This window comes from Pyrgilauda ruficollis, unplaced genomic scaffold (genome assembly GCF_017590135.1).
Source record: "Pyrgilauda ruficollis isolate IOZ18807 unplaced genomic scaffold, ASM1759013v1 scaffold38, whole genome shotgun sequence".
Lineage (NCBI taxonomy): Eukaryota > Metazoa > Chordata > Aves > Passeriformes > Passeridae > Pyrgilauda > Pyrgilauda ruficollis.
The window spans coordinates 6439850-6462326 of record NW_024525267.1 but is presented as its reverse complement, the minus strand read 5'-3'; the positions used below and the strand labels follow the sequence as shown (position 1 = coordinate 6462326).

Genomic DNA, 22477 nt, shown 5'->3' with positions numbered 1-22477 from the left:
CTTTTCTGCATCAATCAGCACAGACACTTCTTCAAGATCTGACATAACTCCTTTAAAGGAATCAGATCTCTGATCAGAAGGCAGATGTTGTGGTAACAATAACACTGTGCTGTGCTGCATGAAGTTCAAGTGTGTGCAGCTTTCTATAACCCTAAAAGTCTCCCAAGAACTATTCAGAACAATAGCAGGATATCCTCCACTTCTGAGCAAAGTAGGAGAAACTTGCTCATTGGGAGTGGTATTTTTTTCTAACATCCCTATCATGATTTCTTCCAAGCATTCACTTGCACTTGAAAATTGATAATTGATGTCTCACTGTGTATCTGCTTGATAACTACATCATCTAAGTCACTCTCATTGCATCAGATCTGCCAGACCTAACAGATAAATTCCTTCTAATTAAGAAAAGATTGGCTAATAAAAACAATTAATTGCTAAATGTATGACACTTTCCATACTCTCCCTTTAGCCTCTTTGCATCTTCTCCTTTAAAACATTTCTTCCTTTTCTCAGATTTTGCAGCTTGCTCCTTCCTTTCTTGATTTTCCTGCATTCAGACAGAATGACAAATAAAACAATAAATAAGAGTTTCTGAAGGAAAAGCTTGTTAAGAAGCTCTCAGTTTGCAATGAATAGGTATTCTGAACATGCCCTGTGTGCACTTGAAACTCTCAGCTGCTGGGGTTTGAGGGTAAATAGCAGAACAGAGCTTCCTGGTCAATCCCTTTGGCCTTATCCATGTGATGATGTTACCAGCAAACTATTTCATCAGCTTTAACTGCAACTTTCAACTATGGACTGAAATGCATTCTTCTTAATTAGTCCCTTTGTCCACAATAGAGAACATTAGTTTAACTTAATTAGCATTCTAGAGATTTATCCCATAGCAACCTTGTTTGTATTCAGGGATTTCTACCAGAATTTTCAGGAGCTGCTCAGCTGTGTTAAACAGCAATTCACAGTTTCTCTTCAGGCTCTCATTAAATTTGCCAGTAGTATTTCTGCACTACAGTTCAGAGCCAGAGTCCAGGCTGGATGTTTATTGGTACCACTCACACAATTGCCAGAATGGCATAAATCCTGCTGGGATTTATGTAGATAGGCAGGATTCTGGTCTCCACAGAGCTGCTGGTACCAGAATAGTACAATTAATCGAGGAAATAAGGATCAGAATGATTACTGCTAGCAAAAGAAGACAATTATTCAGTGGAAGAGTATTCCTGGCTTTTGATAACTAACACAACAGTGGGAGAAGGTAGTTCTGAATATCTGAGATAACTGTAGTATAACAAAGATGATAAAAGCCATTTTCTTAAATGCTCCTGCAGTTCTTGTTCCAGAGCTGCATTTGTCACCAGAACATTGCCATCCCACCTGGAAGCTTGCCTGCTTTTGATTGCAACCAGTGAGTAGTTAATCCACACATTTCAAGTAGATCAGTACTTAACAGGCTGCTGTGTCATATCACACAACCTAATAACATTCAGGAAGATGCTGACGATTTGGTGCAGACAAGATTTTTGATGAGACATGTGTGGTCTGCTTTGCAGAGAGTTTGAAGCAGAAAATACAATTTCCTATGATAGTGATAAATCTGTTTGATTGCTATGGATCATCTGCCACTATTTCCATAAGATGAGCTGAACAAGTCCAAGAAAATGTGCACAAGTTTATAGAACTAGCCTTTATAGAAATCAAAAATCTAGGATTCTTTGGTCCAAAGGAACTTTCAAACAAATAAAGAAAACTTGTGAGCAGTAACAGAGTTAATCTGTTTGAAATATAGGAGCACTAGGTTGCTCAAGGTTGTGGAAACTGTCAGTGGGTGCCTTGAAAAGAAAAAAAATGTGTGTACTCTTGACAGAGAAAGAAAATGATCCATTTGCCCCAAATAGATGGTGCTTCTGAAAAAATGGGATACAGGTGAAGTTTTATGGAGAGGCTAGAAGCCTTCCATCAGTATAGGGCTCCTATGTGCTTTCCTGATAAATTCCTGCTGTCTTAGCATAACATCTTTGGGATACTATGGCTGAGAGATTTGCAGATTTGTGGGCCCTGGGAGAATCTCTATGTAATATGCCATAAGAAATAAAGGAGGTGAATTCAGGAATATGTTGTTCTGCTAATTGAACAGCACACACAGCAGTGAGAGCAAGCTAAAACACATTAGGAATAAATTTATCAATTGAGCAAGCCTGAACCAAATTTTTCTTCAGAAAAATTGTAAAAAAAAAAACAAACCCAAACAACACAACAATTCAATGTAAACACACTTAAAGTTTCTTCAACACAAGAAAGTCCAAAAAGGTACAGTGGTAGTAGGGCAGAGAAATGAATACTCACAATCCCTTCTCCACCTTCCTGGATTAGTGAAGGCAGCTACAGGGATGAGATTCAGTGAAAGAGGGAGTCACTTTGGATTTGCACTTTGTGGGATGTTAGATACTTGCTTGATTTTTGAATGTAAAGATGCTCCAGGACAACTGTTTATCCCCATACTATCTAAAGCACATCCTGTTCCAACACCATATGCACCCTCCTGAAGAGCATCTGCTCCAGCATGGTTATCCTAGGGGAGGACACAGAGGAGCTATCCCTGTGCAGAGCTGTCTGTATAACCTCTGTCATCAACTGAATACTTCCTAGAGCAGATTTTGTGAAACATTTTTTTTCCTCCTTTTCCTGAGATTACACCGTCTCTTTGCTGGGAGGTGCCTTCTATGAACAGCTGCAAATGCTAAGGGAAATCAAATGTTTCCCACAATTCCCTATAATCACACAGTGATTCTTTCCCCCACAATTTTACCACTCAGTTCTCAGCAAAACTCCATTTCTGATTTTTTTGTCTTTGAGCTGAGGAGCTATTTTCTCCCTGTCTCCTTCCTCCTGCCATCTGCTTCTTTTATTTTTTGAGAACTGGTGAAAGAGTCATCAGCTCTGGGTGACAAAACAGCTCCCTTGCTTCCTTTCACTGTCAGTTTTGGATATCATTTGGGTATTTGGAAAGGCTTTGTTGATTTGGGTTTTTTTCCTCCAGGTAGATGGAGAGAAAGATGGCAGAGTCTTATTAAATTAATTCCATTTTTGTAACTCAATTTTTTTGTTACCTGAAGGACAAGACATCAGAAAGAACCCTCAGGGAAGGGAGAAAGATTTTGTTTGAGCAAAGTAACAAACCCCAAATCTCTGTAGATAAGCTTAGGAGAAATGAAGAATCACTATTTATCGAAACTATTTCCCTTTTTATTTGATGTGGGAATGGAAAGATAGCACTAACAATTTTGGCAGTGCTAAGAGACCTGCATTGCACAGAAGACTCATCTCAAAATAAAAGTTACACCTTAGCATTAAAGCTTAAAATAAATGGCACTGGGAAGTGATGATGCCTATGGCTGATTCTAGTGTAAAAATCAAAATCACAGAATAAAAAGATGCTTTAGAAATTAAAACCTTCAGCTTTTCAGCATGTTGCTGTTTCAAGTACAAATAATATCTTTACTGTGGTGAAGTAGTAAGAAAGCAAGGCAAGAGGAAGAGGAGATTAATTCTAGGTCTGCAGTGGAAAAGAGGTGCAGACAACATGGCTATTATTAGCTATGGTACCTTTGAGGTGAGGTGCTGCTGAGAAATTGAACTCAAAACGAGATGAAAGGGAGTTTACATTTTGGGATATAAAAAGAAGCTTCTTTCTAGTTGCTCTGACCTGGCTGTGAGCAAGAAGCACCCATAAATGTAGTTTGAATCTCCTGCAGCTGTACTAGGACACTCCATAACCTTTACTGGGATTGTTTCTTGAAAGAACTGCCATTGCTGAAATTACCTTTCACAGTAAATTTCCAGTATAGCTCTCCACAGGTGCTGACCCATTATGTTCTTGACTCTCTTAGTTCTTTCCTTGGTGCCTAAAGTTTTAGGAACTGTAAGGATCAAGCATATTGCCAAAACATCTGTGGTTTATAGGGTTAATTTTCCAGACTATCTGTGGCAGTATCACATTATTTCAGAGCCTGGATAGCTGCATTGCTTGGAAAATTTCAGCTCAGTGCTTTACTGGAGAAGCAGGTAGTGGGAATAGTAGAGGATATATTTTTTGTCTTTCATCTTCTAGAACTTCCTCAGAAATTTCATTGTTTTCATCTGAATCTATGATCTGCCCTGAAGACTGCCCCAGCTGCCAGTCTCTCTTGGCAGCAGAGCTGTGTGTATTCTTGCTAATGCAGATGGTTTTCTCTACAGAAGGTTTATCCAGGCTGAGGCTCTCCTGGAGTCAGCCCAGGAATGGGTGATTCTTGCTGTTAAATATGTATGAATGTGAAGCCACTATCACCTGGCATTAAGAAAACCCTAAAGTATGTTAGTCCAGGTGTGAAGTGTGTTATAAGGGAAATGAAATAGAGGTTTACTAGAGCATTTACAAATTGGAAGGTGCTCTACACAACTTTTATGGTGAAGTTGCTGTTTTCTTACTCCTTATTGCAAGGAGTGAAGTCCTACAAGTTAAGAAATAGAATCCATTTGGAGATTCAGAAGGGTTTTGTGGAACACAAAACACACTCTTTCGAGCTAACTAGTACAATGAAATACCAACACATAAACACACCTTCCAGTTAGGCTTTGCATATTGGAAAATTTACCTTTTGTCTATCAGCAAAGTCTATAAAGCATGTCAGGTTGCTCATTCTTTCACATGCCACAGAGGTCCTCTTACATTGAGGACATTATTACTGGTTAATAATTTTCAGTGGGAGAAATTACTTAAACTGTTCTCCACAGCAAACCCCTCCTCCCCCCACCCAAAAAAAAGAAAAAACAACCCAATCAATCAACAAAATGAAACCCCACAAACAAACAAAAAAAGCCCCAAATTTTATATTTGCCCACATACTCATTTTCTGCTGCAGTTTGCAAGCACATTACTTTCATTTACTTCTGCAACCAGGGTTACATAGCCCAGTTTAGAGTAGAAGGAAATAAAAGTTATTGCTTGATTAAAAAAAAAAAAATAGTTCTCAACCTATTTCTAAACAGTCACAAGGGCAAACCACCTGTAATGTCTTGAGGAAGATCTCTCTGAAGGTTTTCATTATGTTGAATACATCTTCCAAAGACAAATTTTTTCGGTCTTCACAAAGATAATCTGCAAGTTCTTCCTTCTTCTTTTCAATGGTGGCAAATTCCTTCTGCAGGTCCTTTGAAGCATTGAGGCTGCCCTGAGACACATTTTGTAACACAATTTATACATATTAAAAAGTAGCATATTCTGAGTTGCCCAGAAGACTTCAGCCACATAACAGAGAGCAGTCAGTTTTTTAAAAACTAACAACTAAGACAGGTTCACAATGTATGATATTTATTTTTTAATTGAATCATCTGCATTTTCCCTCATTTAATCACACAACCATGCGTAAATGTGGCACAGCCTGGGATGACTGAGCAAGGGACATGCAGGATTTCTGCCTTACAGCTTTAGTTAAGTGACCCATTCTGAGAATACAAAAATCTAGGATGTTAGGAAATATGATTTGGGGGGGGGGAGGGAAAAGCATATTGCAAATCTATCCACTTTTTTCCTCACAAAGCACAGAGAGACAAAGCATGTTTCTGTGCTGCACTATACACATTTATAGTTGCAGCCTACATTCCATTTTTAGGGCCTTCCTTTCTTTTTCCCACAGAAAAATCTGTCTCGTCCTCAGCTGTTTCCTTATCCCAGTACCACATTACAGAAAGGAGGAACATCTGGGATACTCCTTCCATCAGGGCACAGTGGGAGGGTATAATGACCCCTTTCCCACAGGGCTTTATAATCAGTTGTAACCTGAATTACACTGCCTTTAAGAAGAGAGTGCTTAGGAAGAAAGATGGGAAACGTGTCACACTCACATTACCTACTTGCACAGATTTTCCATGCTGTATTTTTAAATCATCTGTCGACAAAAATAAACGCTTCTCTATTTCCAGCAGTTTCTTCAAATTGGCACCTGCCTCGGCCTGCATGGCGTCAATGTGGATTCTGAAAGGTCCACAAAAGGGACAGTACATTTAAGTTAATGCAAACAAAAGACTTACCCCTTCAAAGGTTATAATAAACATTATCATCTCTGCAAATGCACATGGAATTAATTGTCCAGCCCAGACCCTGCTTTTGCAGGTAGCTCTTTTCTGTATAAATGCTTTTTCATGTGCACAAACCCTCATCTAAGAAAGACTCTATGCTTTTGCCCTCACTACCTCCCTGGATGGACTGTGGAAGAACCTCACTGTCCGAGTATTCAAAAAACTCCAGAAAAATTCCAGCCTATTTTTATTCACAGGCAACACAAGCTCATCTCCCCTGTGCCAACACCGTCCTTATGTAGCTGGTTCTTTTCCCTCCTTGCCTTTTCTCCCCAATCTATTTATAGTCCAAAACTGTATCTCCTCTCTGTGTTACTTTAGCTTGTGTGGAGATCCAAACACAACCACTGCCAAACCAACATCTTCTGATGTTCTGAGCTCTCTCTGGGCCAGACAAAATTTACTGAATCAGCAAAACCTGGCTTGGTGTTTCATGGTGCATCCAGATGTGAGCAGCATTCGGAGAGTCCTTTGCAGGATTTGCACCGTGCACAGTTCTCCACAGGCTAATTAGCAAATCAATTTTGTAAGTTTGAGAGTTTGATTAAAGTAGAGGGCAATTACATTATACAAGGAGTACAATTATATCATTGGCCAGAAAGATCTAGTTTCAGTCCGGAAAAGAATTTCTGTTATAACACAATCCAAAAACAGCATTCAGTTTATCTTCTGCAAAGGTAACTCACAGTGTTAAGCCACAGTGTTTTTCTGTTTAATTATGGAATTAAAACACTTTCAAAAAATTATTTAGCAGCTAGATAATAAATGTCAATCCATTGGCAGATTTAAAAGTTACTTCTTCTTTGAGTTACAATGAAATCTAAATCACTACAAGGTTCCTGTGAATCCTCTGAATTCATAACAGGATTAAAAATGTTAATCCTGGTGCTACAAATGTGGATTCTGATTGGTGTAACTGAGCATATCTACATGTGATTCCTTTGAGTTAAAGAGAAAGAGCTGGCAATGGGAGAAAGAAAAAACCTGATTCTGGAGACTTTTGACTTTCTACCCACATGTATTAGAAACCCATGCTGATAGTCAGCTCTGATAAGTCCCCCCCAGTTGCCAGTAAACCACCCCAATCATTCCCTTCTTACATAAGCTTTGTACCTTCAGATGGACATTCACCTAAAAATCACAGAATGTGCTGAATATTGAGGATTCCACCAGGATCCTCAAGTTGCAACTCCTGGCCCTGCACAGGGACATCCCCAAGAGTCACATTGTGTGCCCCAAAAATATTGTCCAAACACTTCTTGAACTGACTGAGAAACCTCAGGGAAGATATGTTTCTATTGCAATATGTGGAAGAGGACTCTGCTCCTTGAAAATGAGGGAAATTCACTATTTACAAAGTTTTCTTCTAAAGTTGTACTGGATCCACAGAAAGAAAAATCATACTGAGCTCCACCTAAAAGTCTTAACCAGGTTGAACTATAAAAATTTCAACACTGTTTGGTGCTGAAGGGAACCACTCTCTCCTACAGCAGAGAAATCCTGTGACCTTATTACACCATCATAAAATGACTCAGCTCCTTGCTGGCTTTAAAGAGGTTGGCAATTCATACATGACAAAAACAAACAATAATGTCCTACCCCACTGCCTTGGAAACAAAGTCAAGATCTCTGGGAAGCTGCAGGAGATCTCTATGTTTTTTTTCAACCTCCTAAAATTGAAGAGAAAAAATGGTTATCTTATAGAGGCTGTCAAAGAGCATGAAAGTTTTTCAGCTGGACAACATCAGGACTAAAAACTTAACACTTCAAGTTTCATTCTTATAAACGTAGGGATAAATTTAGTCTTGTTCATTCTTTTTCTCATGTTGGCATCCACAGGGAGTTAAAAAGAAGGAAGAGACTCATTTTAAGTGCTGAGGCTGACATCCCATGGGCTGCCACAGTGTGCAGGCTGACCTGAGATTTTTGTCTTCATACCACAAAAATAAATTTAATTTGACAGATGCATTTGAGATATGTGTCAACACAAGGGAGCAGTTGAAGAAGAGAAAGAAAACAGCAAGCAGACATGTCAAGTGAACTTGAGGAAGGAAACCTAGTGTTACCTCTCTAAATATTACTGTGCATGGATGTCATCTCATCTGCACAGAGAGCTGTGGAAAAGTTTGCATGGTATTTCCAGCACAGAGGCTTACCCTCCAGGTACCTGTAGTGGGGTATTACTGAGGTAAAAGCCTCTTAGCTTCTGGGGAATTAATATTTGAGAGTGCACACAAGATTAATTTCTTTTAAGTTTTGTTGTACCTCCAAAATATGGTGAAGCAGAGTAATGTTGTTTTGGTTTGCTTTTGTTTCTGTCAGTTTGAGCAAGGCACTAATTTTAAAACCTCCAGCATCTCCACTGTGACGCCCCTGGAAGATACATGAAAAAGTTCCTTCCTTCAGTTTTCAAGTATTGCATTATTTTCTGTTATCTTTAGAATACAACAAGTAAAGAAATCACTTTACTTACATAGTTCAGAAAGTTTCCAACTTTAAGAATCAATTGGCAAAACACTGGCAGTCGGTGACTGGTAAGAATTGCTAAAGAATACAAAGAGAGGCATTTTCAATAAATAAAATTAAATTACCTGAAATAGGATTTTCATTAGGTTTGGCAGTGATGGTAACAAAATTTTCATCCAAGATTATGTCAAGCCATTGTTATGGATTTGGAAAAATACCAGTAACAGAAATAAATCAGCTGAATGGAAGTCAAATGAATAACTTTCTATTGTGATCTTTTCTTTACAAGTAGATGGAAAACTAGTTTTTCCATTACCTTTGGAGTATAGATGTGTCAACCCTGCAGCAGCCCTATGAAGAAGAATACAAGACCACACACAAGAAAGTATATAAACTTGTGAAAGTCTATAGTCCTCATTCCCAGCACATATTATTCTAGTTAAGAAAAGCAAAGGGCTTTGTGCCTCGTTATCATTGTTAGTGAGAGTGATGATCACAAGATGCATATTTTCACAGGAGAATCTGGGGTGAGAGTAGAGTTTTTGGCAGAATTAGAACAGAAACACTGACCCTCACAATGAGATGGAGGGGGAGCAGGGATGTCAGGGTGGGACTACAAAGAGCTGTTGATTGCACCCCAATAAAGAGTAACCACAGCACTGACATCAGACATCCAGGTAGAGCCCTGTTTTGTGTGTAAATATAAAAGCTGGCAGTTTAAGTGTTTAACAGGAGATCAATGACTCTCTGAAACCATTGAACTGAAGCTGGAATGCAAGAGTATCTTCAATAAAGAGACAACTTAAAACTAAAACCAGGGCTAATTTTGGGTGGAGGGGTCTCCTGAAATATTAGTGAACATCATCTGGGATGCCTTTTTCTGGCAGCCACATCAGATTCTGGTATGTCACTGTGTCCTGCTCCGCCACAGAGCTAAGCTGGACTGCATCAGGGCACACTACAGGAAAAACTGGCATTGATTCATTGTTAAGGACAAAAATCTCCTCTGCACACAAAAATGTAACCTATATTCAGACAGGATCTGGCACTGCCATGTCCATCTCAGGAGAGACCTTACTGCTGTTGACAAGTCCCTGAAAGGTTGTAGTCAGAGGGAGTTCAGCCTCTTCTCCCAGTGACAGGATGAGAGAATTCAAGCTGCACCAGGAGAGGTTCAGGTTGGACATCAGGAGGAATTTTTCACAGAAAGAGTTGTTAAGCAGTGGAATGAACTGTCCAGGGCGGCAGAGTCACCATTCCTGAAGGTGTTCAAGAAACCACTTGGCACTACGTGCTAAAGTCTAGTTGATAAGGTTTTGATGGGTCAAAGGCTGGACCCAGTGATCTTAGAGATCTTTTCCAACTGAAATGATTCTGTGAACCCTGGAAGTGTTCAAGGCCAGGTTGGGTAGGGCTCTAAGCAAGCAGGTCTAGTGCAAGGTGTTTCTGCCTATGGCAGGGAGGTTGGAACAGGATCATTGTTAAGGCCCTTTCCAACCCAAACTATTTTGTGATTCTCTGATGAAGGAAATTTCCTTATTTCTCTTCAGAACTACTACTTCAGAGCAGAACAGCACAAACTGCAGTTCTTCAGAATGTATTCTAGGAGCAGGAATTTGCAGAATCATTTTGATGTTTGCTACACATTCAGCAATTAAAAGGTTAATTTTGATTAGATTATAGCATAGGCTACCACTGATGTTAATCAAGTAAAAGAAAGTGGCTGAACCCGGGCACTGATGCAGCACTGATGTACTTACTTTCACAGGCTGTCCTGATGGCTTGTGCTTTTGGCCACAAACACTCCAGCAGAATTTTTGTTTCCTCACAAATCAGCATACATTCAATCCTCAGCTGGTAGCTAAAAAGAGATCAGTGGAAAAAACCCCAACAAACACCACAAAAAACAAATCCCACGGGCCTGATTAATTGACTTGTGTTCAGCAAGAGCATCATCCATTTTAGGCAAAGCGCAGTACCAACATTCTTATGGTCTCCTTAATGCTCTCATATGAGAGCTGGATTATAAATAAATCAAACACAGATATTTCCAAAGATGTCCTAGAAACTATTATCATCTCCACTTTCAGAAAGCAATGCTGGACTGACATCTGGCAGTGGCTACCTTGCATAATGAGGCCATAACTTTTTACAATTCCTGGGCAACACCAGCCAGGATTTTAGTTCTTTCTAACTTCACAAACAAATTTGAAATATTTTGGCAGAGATGTCCTTTAATGACATTTATGCTTCATCACAGATTAATATTGTGAAAGGAAAACATTTTCTAAAGCACTTTTAAATCTAGCTAGAAGTCTAAGAAAATGAAAAGCCCCATTTTCACCACCACATTTTCAAAAAAGTATCTCTGGTTGTGGCATGGCAACTACTCAGATTTATGGACAGCTACTGCTATTAATTATAATATATCACCATCTTTTTGTGAGCAGCAGAAAGAGTTCTCTGTGTGCACCTCATTTGACTTGGTAAAAACTGGGGAGGTGGTGAAAGCACAGGCACTGCTGTGATTCACTCTGGGATTTGTGGGCTCTCCAGTGGGTGAACTGGGATCTGTAGCCCAGGGGTGGAGTGAATCAGCAGCCTGGTGACAGGATTCAGTCTGCAGCTTCACGCCACACAGGAATAGCTGTTCAACAGTCAAGGGTTTTTTCATACCAAGGTTATTTTAACTGTAGTTTGCCAAAGGTGTCTGAAAGTCTCTCTGGCCTTTGGGAAGGAAAAAAATAATTCTTATACAAGGACCACAAATAGCAGTCAGATGATTTATCCTGAAGACTGGATGTCAGGAACATCCCTTTAGCACAAGAAACAGAGGCGTTAATTTTTATGGACAAGTCTTGTAAGAACCACACTCATGGAAAGAGACAAGGAAGATTTTGCTAACCTGGGAACTTCCAAAAGATGGAGATAAAACTGATCTGCATTTGCCAGCTGTGATTTTTCTTTTTTGCAAGATTTCAGGCTATTTATCTAACAGGGAATAAAAGAGCAAAATAACCACACATTTTAATTTAGCAAGGAAAATAACCACACAAACATTTCTGGTGCCATTTTCTTCTTACAGGCATGAAACTTGCTTTTCTGAACTTGCTGTGTGCATAGGCAATGGGAATAAAGCAGATGAACAATAAATTCTACATATGAACTGGTTTGCAAGGGCAAACATGTAGGTTTTATCTTGACTGGAAGGTCCTTTGCCTTTGTACAGCATCTCCTAGGATGAATTCCTGACCTGTAGGCAGAGATTCAGGAAGCTATAATGCACAGATACCCAGAAACCCTTTAAAAAGATGGGTCCTTTCCCTTACTCCTTTTTGAAACTTGCTCTGAAAGGCTCTCAATTCACCTAAGTCTACAAATCCTGTTCTGCTTCATCCACTTAATTAAAATAACAGGATGGAGAGCAGAACTTTGTCTACACCTGTGTAGAGTCTCCCAACATGTTCTTGCTCAACCTTTGTGTGAAGAGGCCAGACTGTTGCTGGTATGGACTTCCCACCACTCTGCCTTGGAATTTCATTGACCTAGATGCAGCAGAAGGATGTGGGATGCAGTAATAGCTTCTTGCTTTAGCAGTGCAGGTGTTTCAGGCTGAGCACACAATACACTGAGCTCCACCAGAATGACACGTTAATAGGTACCTCCTGGTCTTCAGGCAGCAGTTTAAGTAGCTGTCTCAGCACCTCAGCATCCAGCTTGGATCTATCCCCTTTCTGAATCATGGCAGCAATCTCTTCATTGGAGCTGCAAGAAGGAGAGGAATGATGTGGAGCACTGGGGGAGTAACATGGCAAAAAAGACCTCAATCTCTCTGGTGGCACTCCAGGAGCAACTGAAGTAATTCATACTGTGCTTGCCTCCCATTATAGTTTGGATCATAGTCCTCAAAATTACAGTGGAGATATGAAAATACAAAGGTTTTTTTCTTTTAAGCCTAAAGCAATATTCCTTATAATTTAGGTGTGCTTTTTGGCCTTTGTTCATATTTACACAGCAAACCCCAAAGTTCTGCTTTAACTGTGGGCGTCCGGTGTCACTGAGAAGGTATTTACATTTGAATTCCCCCACAATCTGCAGCAAAGACAAGGATAAAACCAACGGCTCACAGAAGGTTTTAGCTCAAATCCTTGCCTGAAATTTTGGCAAGCAACATGTGTTTGAAATGCTTCCAGATTGCTGTGGTTTGGGCTCCGGAGAGCCGGGCTCCCTCGGCCACCAGAGCTGACAGAGGCAGCACCAGGCTCCAGAGCAGCCTCATCCCTCACAAGTGCAGTGGGACTCAGCTCTTTGATCCCAGCTGCTCCCAGGAGAGCTCAGCCACTACCCAGGGATCAAACAGGAAGAGGAAATAGCATCTGCATTAGGCTATGCACCATTCTCCCCCACTGAGAAGCAGTTTGTCATGGAAAGAGAATAATGATAACTAAAAACATCCCTCTGACTCGTTCTGATTTATTCTTAATGAAAAGGGATTTCTTGGCTGAGTTTCCTCTTGAAACCCTTTTAACATGGGCCATGACAAAAAGGGCAGAGGGAGCAGAACATCCATCATCATCCTGCCATAGTTTCAGGGAACCTAAGAGTAAAGATATTTTCCCAAAAACTAGTACAAATTCTTTTCTTCCCCCACCCCTCCAGGAGGGCTGTGACTTGGAAAATTTCCATTTGTTTAATTATTCAAACTGTTTCCTATTTATAGAAAAACTGCATATAAAAACTATGTATGATTTTGGATCTGAACCCCTGGAAATGCCTCTTTAAAAGCTATGAAGTGACTTGAAACTTCCATTCAACAATCTTCACTAACAGTTCCTGCCAGAATTTGATATTTATGACAATAATACCAAAGAAAAACATGTTTCTACATAACTGTACTGTTATTTATGAACATTGTCTCTTTAGGACTCTGTAGACCATTCTAGATTTAATACTAATTTGAAAAATGATATTGTCTGAAAAGAGACTGTCACCTATCATTATAAAAAAAAAAAAAAGGGAAAAAAGTTGACTTCTTGTTAAAGAAAGCTAGTACTTGTAAAGTATTTCTGCTAAATTAATTTCATTTAATATCTCAATAAACACATAGACACATCAAATCAGTAATTCAGAGTTATCCTCCAAATCTTACCACTTAAATTGCTTCAGAAATATACTCAGAAGGAGGCTTTTCTTTGGACCTACAAATGTGATCTGTAAAAAGGAAAAAATCAGTCAGCTAGAAATACATTTACCTTGGATTTAATGGATTTTCTAGAGGTTTTGTTTGTTTATTGGTTGAGATTCATTCCTTTGTGGTAATAATATAATCTATAACCTTCATTAATCAAATCCCAGTGACAACAATACAGCTATTAGATATGTTTTAGAAAGAGGCAAAGGCAGAGAGAAGGAAATTGATTTGCTTATTCCAGTTTATAATTCATATTGAAATTCCCATGTCCTCCCTGCCTCGGATGAAAACCTATCCTTCAGCAGAGTTACTTCAACTTGTTTCGTTCTAAACCTCCCCTGTGTTTTTTTTTAAGGCAGCCTCAGACAGTGGATCTCAAAATATTTCAAACTTTGTTATTATAAATGATTGACAACAATAAAGAATGAGGCTTTTCACTTCCAAGAACTTTGCTATTTTCTACAAAAAGTGGGCAGTCCAAGTACCTCTTTTGTTTTCTTTATTTTTGGTCCTGTTTTCTCTGTAGGGATCTTTGATGGGACAGAGAAAAGAAGCTCCAAGCTTGCATAGTCAGGTTCCACAAGCTCCTTGCTGCTGCTTGGCATCACAGCCCATATGGAGTGGCTTTCTGCAAGAGAATAAAAGCTCAAGATGGACCACAGAGGTTGAGGAGCACTTTCAAGGCAGTGTGATTTGTAAAAGGGAAAATGAGGATGAATGAAATATGATGCTCATTAGCCCTGGACAAATGTGAATTATTTAAGAGTGACAGCTCCCACAGAGAGCATCCCAAAGGTTTGAGGCCTAATTAAACCTGGAAGATTAGTGCCACATTCAATTCACTGAGCTGAAGGCTCAGTGAAGATGAACTTAATGGCTGCTCCAAATTGTTTTTGCTATTGCTGACCAGCTACACATTGGAGGATTGTGGTACCAAAACAGGGGATGTGCATCCAATTAGGTAAACATCTCTTTTTGCAAGAGATAAAGACTCCCAAGCCCAACACTATTACCAGAATCATTGGGACCTATCTGAAAAACAAATAGAACTTCCAAACATGATCTTGTGCAACACGGGAACCTTTAAGACAGGATCTCACCTCCTTTTGCTTTAGGAGAGATTGCAACAGGGACACTGAATGCATTGGGGATGAATCTCAGTTTGTGTCTCTGCACAAGACAGCGGTCCATGGCTCAGGTTTTTTTACATCTGTGTTTATATATTTTGTCATAGCAGCAAGTTCTTGCCCCTTATGACCCCTTGTCCTGGAGATAAGCAAGGAAGAACAACTGAGATCTGTGTTGTGTGAACTGAACATTAAAAACTGCAGCAAAACTGGAGGTGTGTTTCTAGCCTCTTGAACAAGACCTTCAAGCCCTTTTGGCACATGCTAACCACAGACTCTTAGGGTTATTTTGTGTGTGGAACATCACACAAATCACATGCCTGTGGTCAGTATGAAATGAAGCTGGGGGCTATCCTGAGGGTACACATTCCCCAGCCCTACTGACAAGAATTTTCAGCCTCAGATCTTGGCTGATGCACCTTTTGGCTGCGCAAGAACATAAAAAGCAAAGCAAAACCATCAGCTGAGATTTTACTCACTAATGATGCACCAGAAATTCATTAAGGAGAACCACAGAACATGACCATTCAAAGGATATTTGTGTGAAACACCACACAAATCACATGCCTGTGGTCAGTATGAAATGAAGCTGGGGGCTATCCTGAGGGTACACATTCCCCAGCCCTACTGACAAGAATTTTCAGCCTCAGATCTTGGCTGATGCACCTTTTGGCTGCGCAAGAACATAAAAAGCAAAGCAAAACCATCAGCTGAGATTTTACTCACTAATGATGCACCAGAAATTCATTAAGGAGAACCACAGAACATGACCATTCAAAGGATATTTCCACTCCACACACTCAGAGCGTTTTGCAAACCTTAATCTGTGCAGACTCACAACATTCCTTTTACAAATAACAGAGATTGAGAGGTTAAGAGAAGGTAACTTCAGCAGCCACAGAGCCTCAGCCCAGAGCTCCTCCCAAACTACTATTTCCTCCACTAATTGGCAGAGGACTGCCTTTCCATATTCATTTTGTGATTATGGTTGAGAGCAAGCAATGGGACCACATGTGTGACCTGATTTATGAGTGAAGGTTTATTCCCCCAACATCAGCGCACGAACCCATCAGCCCAGTGTCACAAACAAGCACGTACGTCTCACCACGTCAGAGGGGAGCTTCTGCCAGTGGAGCACCTTCATCCTCAGTGTTGGTGTCTTCCTATCGTGGGGCTGCCCCCCACATCCACAGCTAGGATGGCTGCACCCAGGATTGCTGCATGGATGAGGAGATGGGAGTGATGGGGCATTTATGCCAGGCATGGAAACAGGGGGAAGAGGCACCTTGCACCCAGGAGGTAGGGGTGGAGGTGGGGGCAGCTGTGGTAGCAGAGCTGGCATGACAGACTGTTCTTGGGAGGAAGAGGAAACATCTTTCTGGGAAGATGATGTGCTCCCTGGACAATGCTCTGACTTCCTAGAAAGGCCAGTGGTTGGAGAAAGGCTCAGATCTTCCCTGGGGTTCTCCTCTTCCAAGTCCATATTAACTTCAGTGCATTTGTTCACCTTTGGAACAGATCTTCTAGGCACTGTTTTGTGGTGATTTGAGCAGTGCATGCTTGATAGCAGGCTCTCCATGGCTTGCCCCGGTCCCATTTTCCTGCTCTACAAGACAAGATGGATGCATGGATTAGCAAAGTTCCTCACAACTGCTCTCTACTTCTAATTCCTGCAGAGACACAGAAATAACAGTGGCCTTCACATTAAGGTAAGCAACAGGAATATTTCTAACTGCTTTACAAGTGACAGCTTATAGCAGTTTCACCTTGGCGAGTGGGGAGCAAGGCAGTCCTTCTGGCCATAAGGCTCATTTTTGACTTCTCTTGTTCTTTCTACATTCTTGTTATAACAACAATACATAAATACATAAAAACAGACAGAGCAAATGCTAACTGCATAGTAAACCCTTACCTCGTTGTTTTTTCCCCTGTTGACAGCTGTTTGGTGGGATGAATGAAGGGGTGGAGAGATGCCTCCTGGAGAACTTACTGCAGTTGCTCTATAGAGGGGACATCTCAAACAGCAGGGACACAGTCAGCCCTGAAAAACCAGGTTGCCACAATTTACCTTAAGTGCAGAAGGGTGCAGGGGATTTAAAGAGAAACTCTCAAAATAGCCTAATAAAGTAAACAAGCTACAGCTGAGGGGGAGGATTCAGGATGAGCTGCTTAGGTACTTGTAACTACACATGGAAATGACTTATAAGCATTTCAGTGAATAAGATTATCTTTCCTATTTTGCCCTTAAACCAAATTTTAATCTAGGGAAAGTCTTTATATTTGTCTTTAGACTGTACAATTTCTCTTATAGCTTCTTGCAAAAGACTGCAGAAGTCCCTATCTTGTCTGTATGGCCAGTTTTAAACATGGAGACAGTCCTACCAAAGTTAGTGGAGCATTTGCTGGCTCAGGACTTAGCTTTGTTTGCTTGACTGAGCAAACCTTTGCAAACAGTTGCATTTCTTGTGGATGAGCAGTGTCCTGGGACACTTAGTCTCAGTAGCTGGAGCTGCTGTATGATTTCTCTCTTTATAACATCTTCAGCAACGACCATCAAAAATGGCAGGAGCAGCACGTGCTGAAAGGGGAGCAGTGAGCAAGCTATCAATGCTGCAGAAATGACACAGTAGGTGCAGCATTTTTAGGGACTCTATGTAGACAGAAACAAAGCCCCCTGTCATCCCATTTTTGAGCAAAACACACATTAATAGCATCAGCAGTCTTAACTAGGTGGGGACTTTTATTTCCAGTGCAGCATGAGAGATTTTTTTGGTACATACACCACATTTATGTTCTCAAAGAGCTAGGTTAATACCTATGAATGATGATATATTATCATGTATCATAACACTTATGAACCATTTGCCTCCAGACACAGCAATTTTGGGCAGTTACTAACACAGAAAAAACTCATTAAGGGAGCTGCATTAAAACCTGCCATTGATGCATCTCTAGTCCACAGTATACCTGTAAAGCATCTCCTGTAATTCGGAACAGTTTATCTTTGAAACCTAGCAGCTCATAGTGGTGACAGTCTCCAGCTCTTACAGCCCCAGTAAAATTGTGAACCAATGCATCTAAGGCAAAAGAGAGCAATAAAATTTTGATATATTTTTTCAGTCTTAATTTAGTAAAAATGGCTTACATTAGAAACATTAAATGTTAAATCAGCCAGTAAATAACATTTGATTTACGTACTAAATGGTACCAGTTAAAATAACTAAGTCAAAGGCCTATAATAGAAAATTAATATTAACCACATTTGCAGTTTACTTGAATTAATTTGTCATTGGTTTCCATATTTCTTTTTGCACAAATAAGCAGTTTCCCCAAAGGTAAAGCAGGCTTACATTTAATTTAAGTAAACAACTTAATGTATCCCCTTTAGGACTTCACAATCTTTGAGGTAAACTTGTACATATGTCTGTAATTACCCTAACAGGACAAGTGAAGGATTTAGCCCTATGAAAAAACCTAATGAGAAATGAGAAAGCCTAATGAGAAATAAGCCACTTTTTGCTAGAAGTATTAGGAGTAAAATGAGCTGATTAAAAAAAAAAATCTTATTAGAAATGCTCATGTTAAAATTCTACTACTTGTTTATTTTAATTAAGCTATAGGGAGAATCAGCAAGACTATTAATTAGGAAGCTCTTTTTCTTTTAATCAGAGTGCTCATCTAAATTGCTACAGGGTTTGTGTAAAGAAAAGTCTTATTTTTAAAAATCCTACTAACAAGTAGTACTATACAAGAAACAGCTAATATGCTTTGAATGATAAATAGGCTTATAATAATGTACCTCCAAAGATTATACTTTAGAGACTGTGTAAAAAAACCCCATGCTTTTAAAGAGATTAAAGCTCTGGTTTAACTTCAAGGCAGCTGTAACTTACATAGCTGATAATGTTCAAATGAGCTTGTGGGTATATATTAAAAAGAAATCACTGTGTGAAATTTCCCCTTAGAAAGTGCAGCCTCCTGTCCCCGGTGAATACATACATAAATAAACACACATCTCAGTGCAGCCAGACAAGCATTTGCACTGGCACCACTTAGGCAGGGCAGGGGACAGGGATTGACTCAATATATCAGCCCAGTCCTGATGATCCTGTTGAATCAGTTAACTTGCAATTAACTGTGAAGCCGTTTTCAGTGCTCTACTACTCCACCTTTTGTTTTATGGGGAAAGCTGATGATGCTTGAGGACCACAACCAAACAGGCTTTCATTTCCACTTTTTATCTGACTACTGACATGCTAAAAATAGGCACACATCTCATTAGCCTTGAAAGAGAAGCTGTATTTTGACAACATAGAGTTTAGAATTTTAAGTCAGACTAAAAAAAAATCTTCTCTGCAATTTGGATCATGTAAACACTCCCAATTTTTCACTGCTTGTGTTGCTAAAGGACTGATGTGGGGCTACCTTGTTTTATAAAACTTGATTTTCTTTGTAATGGGAATTTCCTTCATTGGTCACTATTACACTATAAACAGGGGTTTCAATGAATGTTTCAGAAGACCTGGTATTTCCCCTTGTGTGCTATAAATACCTAAAAGTTTTCTCTTGAGCCGGAAGTTGTTTAAAAACTGTACCCCGCACACATTCAAGGTAACCACCAAAAGTGTAAGCACAGAGTCAACACCTGCAGTGTAAGACAGTTTTGAGTATATGAAGATGTATTTCCTACCAAATGGCTGGAGTTGAGCAGCAGGAGGTGCAACCCAAGGGGGGACAGGGTTAGTCACTTGCTTATGCAGACAGCTGCTTCCTAACTAGAACAAAGCTGTTGTTCATTAGCTCCCAATGGGCTCCACTTGCTCTGCTTTGGATTCAGGCACTGACTTGCATTAAGATGCTCCTGGTGTAATATTCCTCACTGTTGACTTTGCAACTTGTGTAATTTATTCGTGATGATTATGATTCTTACAAGGATAAAAATAAGAAGTAGGAGAAAATAGAAATCTTAATCCTTTCTTGCACAAGCAATATTCTCACTGTAAGAGTCACTCTTTTCCTTTCAGATAAATTCCTAGGGGTTTTCAAGGTTTTTCTGCAACCTGGGGTCAGAGAGGCCTTTGTAGAATAGTAATTCCTTGCAAGTTCCCCTCTTCCTTATGTTTTGAGACTAGTATGGCTGCAAACAGTAAAGAGAAAAAGGGAATTTTCTTTTTCTTATTGCTAACAATATTTCTCTTGTGGTATTTTTCATAAATGTTTGTCAAAGTGTTTCAACTGAAGCCATTACCCCCATTTTAGAGATGGGGAAACTGAGGCACAGGTTTTGAGCTTGCCTACAGCCTCTTAGGAAAGTGGCAGAAAATGAGTAATCTCAGTAGCCCAAGTTGCTGACATTTCATTTCAGTGCTCTGTCTGTCAGAACCCTCTTTAGTCTTTGCAGTCCACCACCCATTAGGATCCAGCTACTGGTGTGCCTCCACTTCCTCTTGTCAAAAAGCTGGAAGCTGTTGGAAACTGGAAGCAGTTGGAAAAAGTTGGAAGCAAAGGGAAAGCATTCACTTTTAACTCTGTAACTGCCCCAGCTGCTGGCAGGAATGTGGCTGTGAACTATGTGTGCTTAAACTGTGGACTCTGCCCTAGGGATGGAGTTAATGAAAAAGTCCTCCAAGGGAGCTGGCTCCACTTTTTGGCAGCTGGTGGTAAGGCAGGAACCTTGGGATGTGCTGCAGAAGGAGCCGGGGCCAGCACAGCAGCTGTGGGCGGCAGATGTTAGGAGGCACTGCTGCTAGGACCACTTTGCTGGTCTCTGGGCCCTGCAGCAGTGAGGAGTCCAAGGAACCATGGAAAGGGGTCTGTAGAGTACGGGGACAGACTCTGAGAAGCAGAAGGCTGGGAGGAGATGTGTTGTAGGATCAACAGAGGAATTTGTAGAGAACAGGGATGAAGTCTTCAAAATTGAAAGAAATGTCAACAGTTACTTTAGTTGGGCCTTGTATAGCTAAAGGGATTAAAGGCAGGACATAATAGCTTTAATCTTTGGATATTTGCTAGGTTTGAGATAGGTCATGGTTTGAAGAGATTGCTGTGCTGGCTCTCATTTGATCCACACACCTTTGTGCTATGGTTTGTACCAGACCTCTGCAGCAGCTGTGTGTCACAGAACACGCCTTATGGAGATCAGGGTCTCTTCTCTGTCCTCTAGACCTCTACCAAGGTAGAGCAGTTGAAAATATTTGGAGGGAGAAAACGTCCTTCTTGTGCTGTTGTTACTGGGGTCTCTCCAATTCAGGAGGTATTTTAGAAAAACAAACCATTTGTCTGTGACTCAGGATGGGTTTGTAGACTGTTGGTATGGTGAATGCAGTCACTTCCCCTGGGGCATATTCGTCTGTGTATAACACTGGTTCACCAAAGAGGATTAACACACAGACCTGAAAGGGTTTCTGGACTCTTATTACTCCTGCCTTTTCTACTTCTCTTGTATCTGCTTATTGCTGAACAGAGAATCATAAACACATTGGTTGGGAAAGACCGTGGAAATGGTTTTGTCCAAGCTCCCTTTCAGAGGATCATCATCACTGCTCTGGTTTTGTCTAAGTGAGCTGTGAAAATCTGAACAAATGGAGGTACACAATGTGGCAAAGTGTATAGAAAAACCTCTTGGTCTGAAAGGACGAGTCCTGGGAATTGTGTGCTATTGAGGGTTTCATTTAGATTACAAAATCAGGTTGTGGGTTTCAAAGGGTTACAGGACCAGATCTCATAGACCTGTTACTCTTTTTGCCTGTGCTGATTCTGCTTCTCCTCTTTCTTCATCTATTCTGACTGATGGATTTGGTCATTAATTATCACTAATTCATGACTAGATTATGCTGTATGAAGCCACATAAGTACCAGAAAAACACATCAGGTTCTGCATGCCCTGAGCAGGGCAAACCAACCATAACCATAATAATGTAGGTGTCATCAGCAAAGACTGCTGATCTTAGAAAAACCTACTTTGACAGGCTGGGAGTGTATCTAAACTGACTTGATAGGAGCTGACTGCCACAGGGTGATTTTTGTCTTCTGACTTTGAGTAATGCAAGCTGAGCCTGCCTAAAGTCTCCATCAGGGAAGCACAGGGCTCCTGCTAATTCCTACAGACACCTGGCTCTGTGTGAGTTGTCACACACAGCTCTGGCAGGAGTTGTTTATGCTGCAGCAAAGAGAGCATTAGAGAGTTCCTAATGTGAATTAAGTGCTAGCACAGCACGGATGAAGGGGTGAGTTACTCACAGAGCTGTCTGAATATGTTGATTAACTTGCAGTGATCAATTTCTCCCCTGGTATTTAAGGTCTAGTACCTGTTCTGTAGTAACGAATTGGAAACATTTTTCTTTACTATGGACCTCATTTCTGTTGCAAATCCTGCAAATCATGCGGTTATTTTGCAAGATTGACACTATGCAGTAATTGCAAACATCTAGAGAGGTCCTGTCACTATCACTACCCCATTTTTAACCCTCTGTGGTCACACGTCTAGTAATGGGAAAGCTGTTTATCATATCCTGTCCCATTTTGATTGTGAGGTGACCAAACAAAATGTGATTTCTGATGGAGTTGGTGGCTGTAT

General features: G+C 40.3%; 1 protein-coding gene across 1 annotated transcript; it reads right to left on the bottom strand.

Moving 5' to 3' along the window:
- Positions 1-427: 427 nt before the first annotated feature.
- Positions 428-8422, bottom strand: LOC121358200 (inverted formin-2-like). Its single transcript, XM_041476159.1, has 5 exons — positions 8383-8422; positions 7717-7787; positions 5893-6013; positions 5046-5210; positions 428-547 (listed from the first exon to the last, which is right to left on the bottom strand). The coding sequence occupies exons 3-5, from the start codon at positions 5995-5997 to the stop codon at positions 428-430; spliced, it is 390 nt and encodes a 129-aa protein (XP_041332093.1). The 5' UTR covers positions 5998-6013; positions 7717-7787; positions 8383-8422.
- Positions 8423-22477: the final 14055 nt, after the last annotated feature.

Bases quoted from the DNA above. Each gene is read 5' to 3' on its own strand.
- LOC121358200 (XM_041476159.1), bottom strand. From the start codon at position 5,997: ATGCAGGCCGAGGCAGGTGCCAATTTGAAGAAACTGCTGGAAATAGAG. The intron at 5,211-5,892 runs GTAGGTAATGTG...AATGTGTCTCAG, and splicing joins AGCATGGAAAATCTGTGCAA to GGCAGCCTCAATGCTTCAAA. The intron at 548-5,045 runs GTGGTTTGCCCT...GTCTGAATGCAG, and splicing joins TCTTCCTCAAGACATTACAG to GAAAATCAAGAAAGGAAGGA.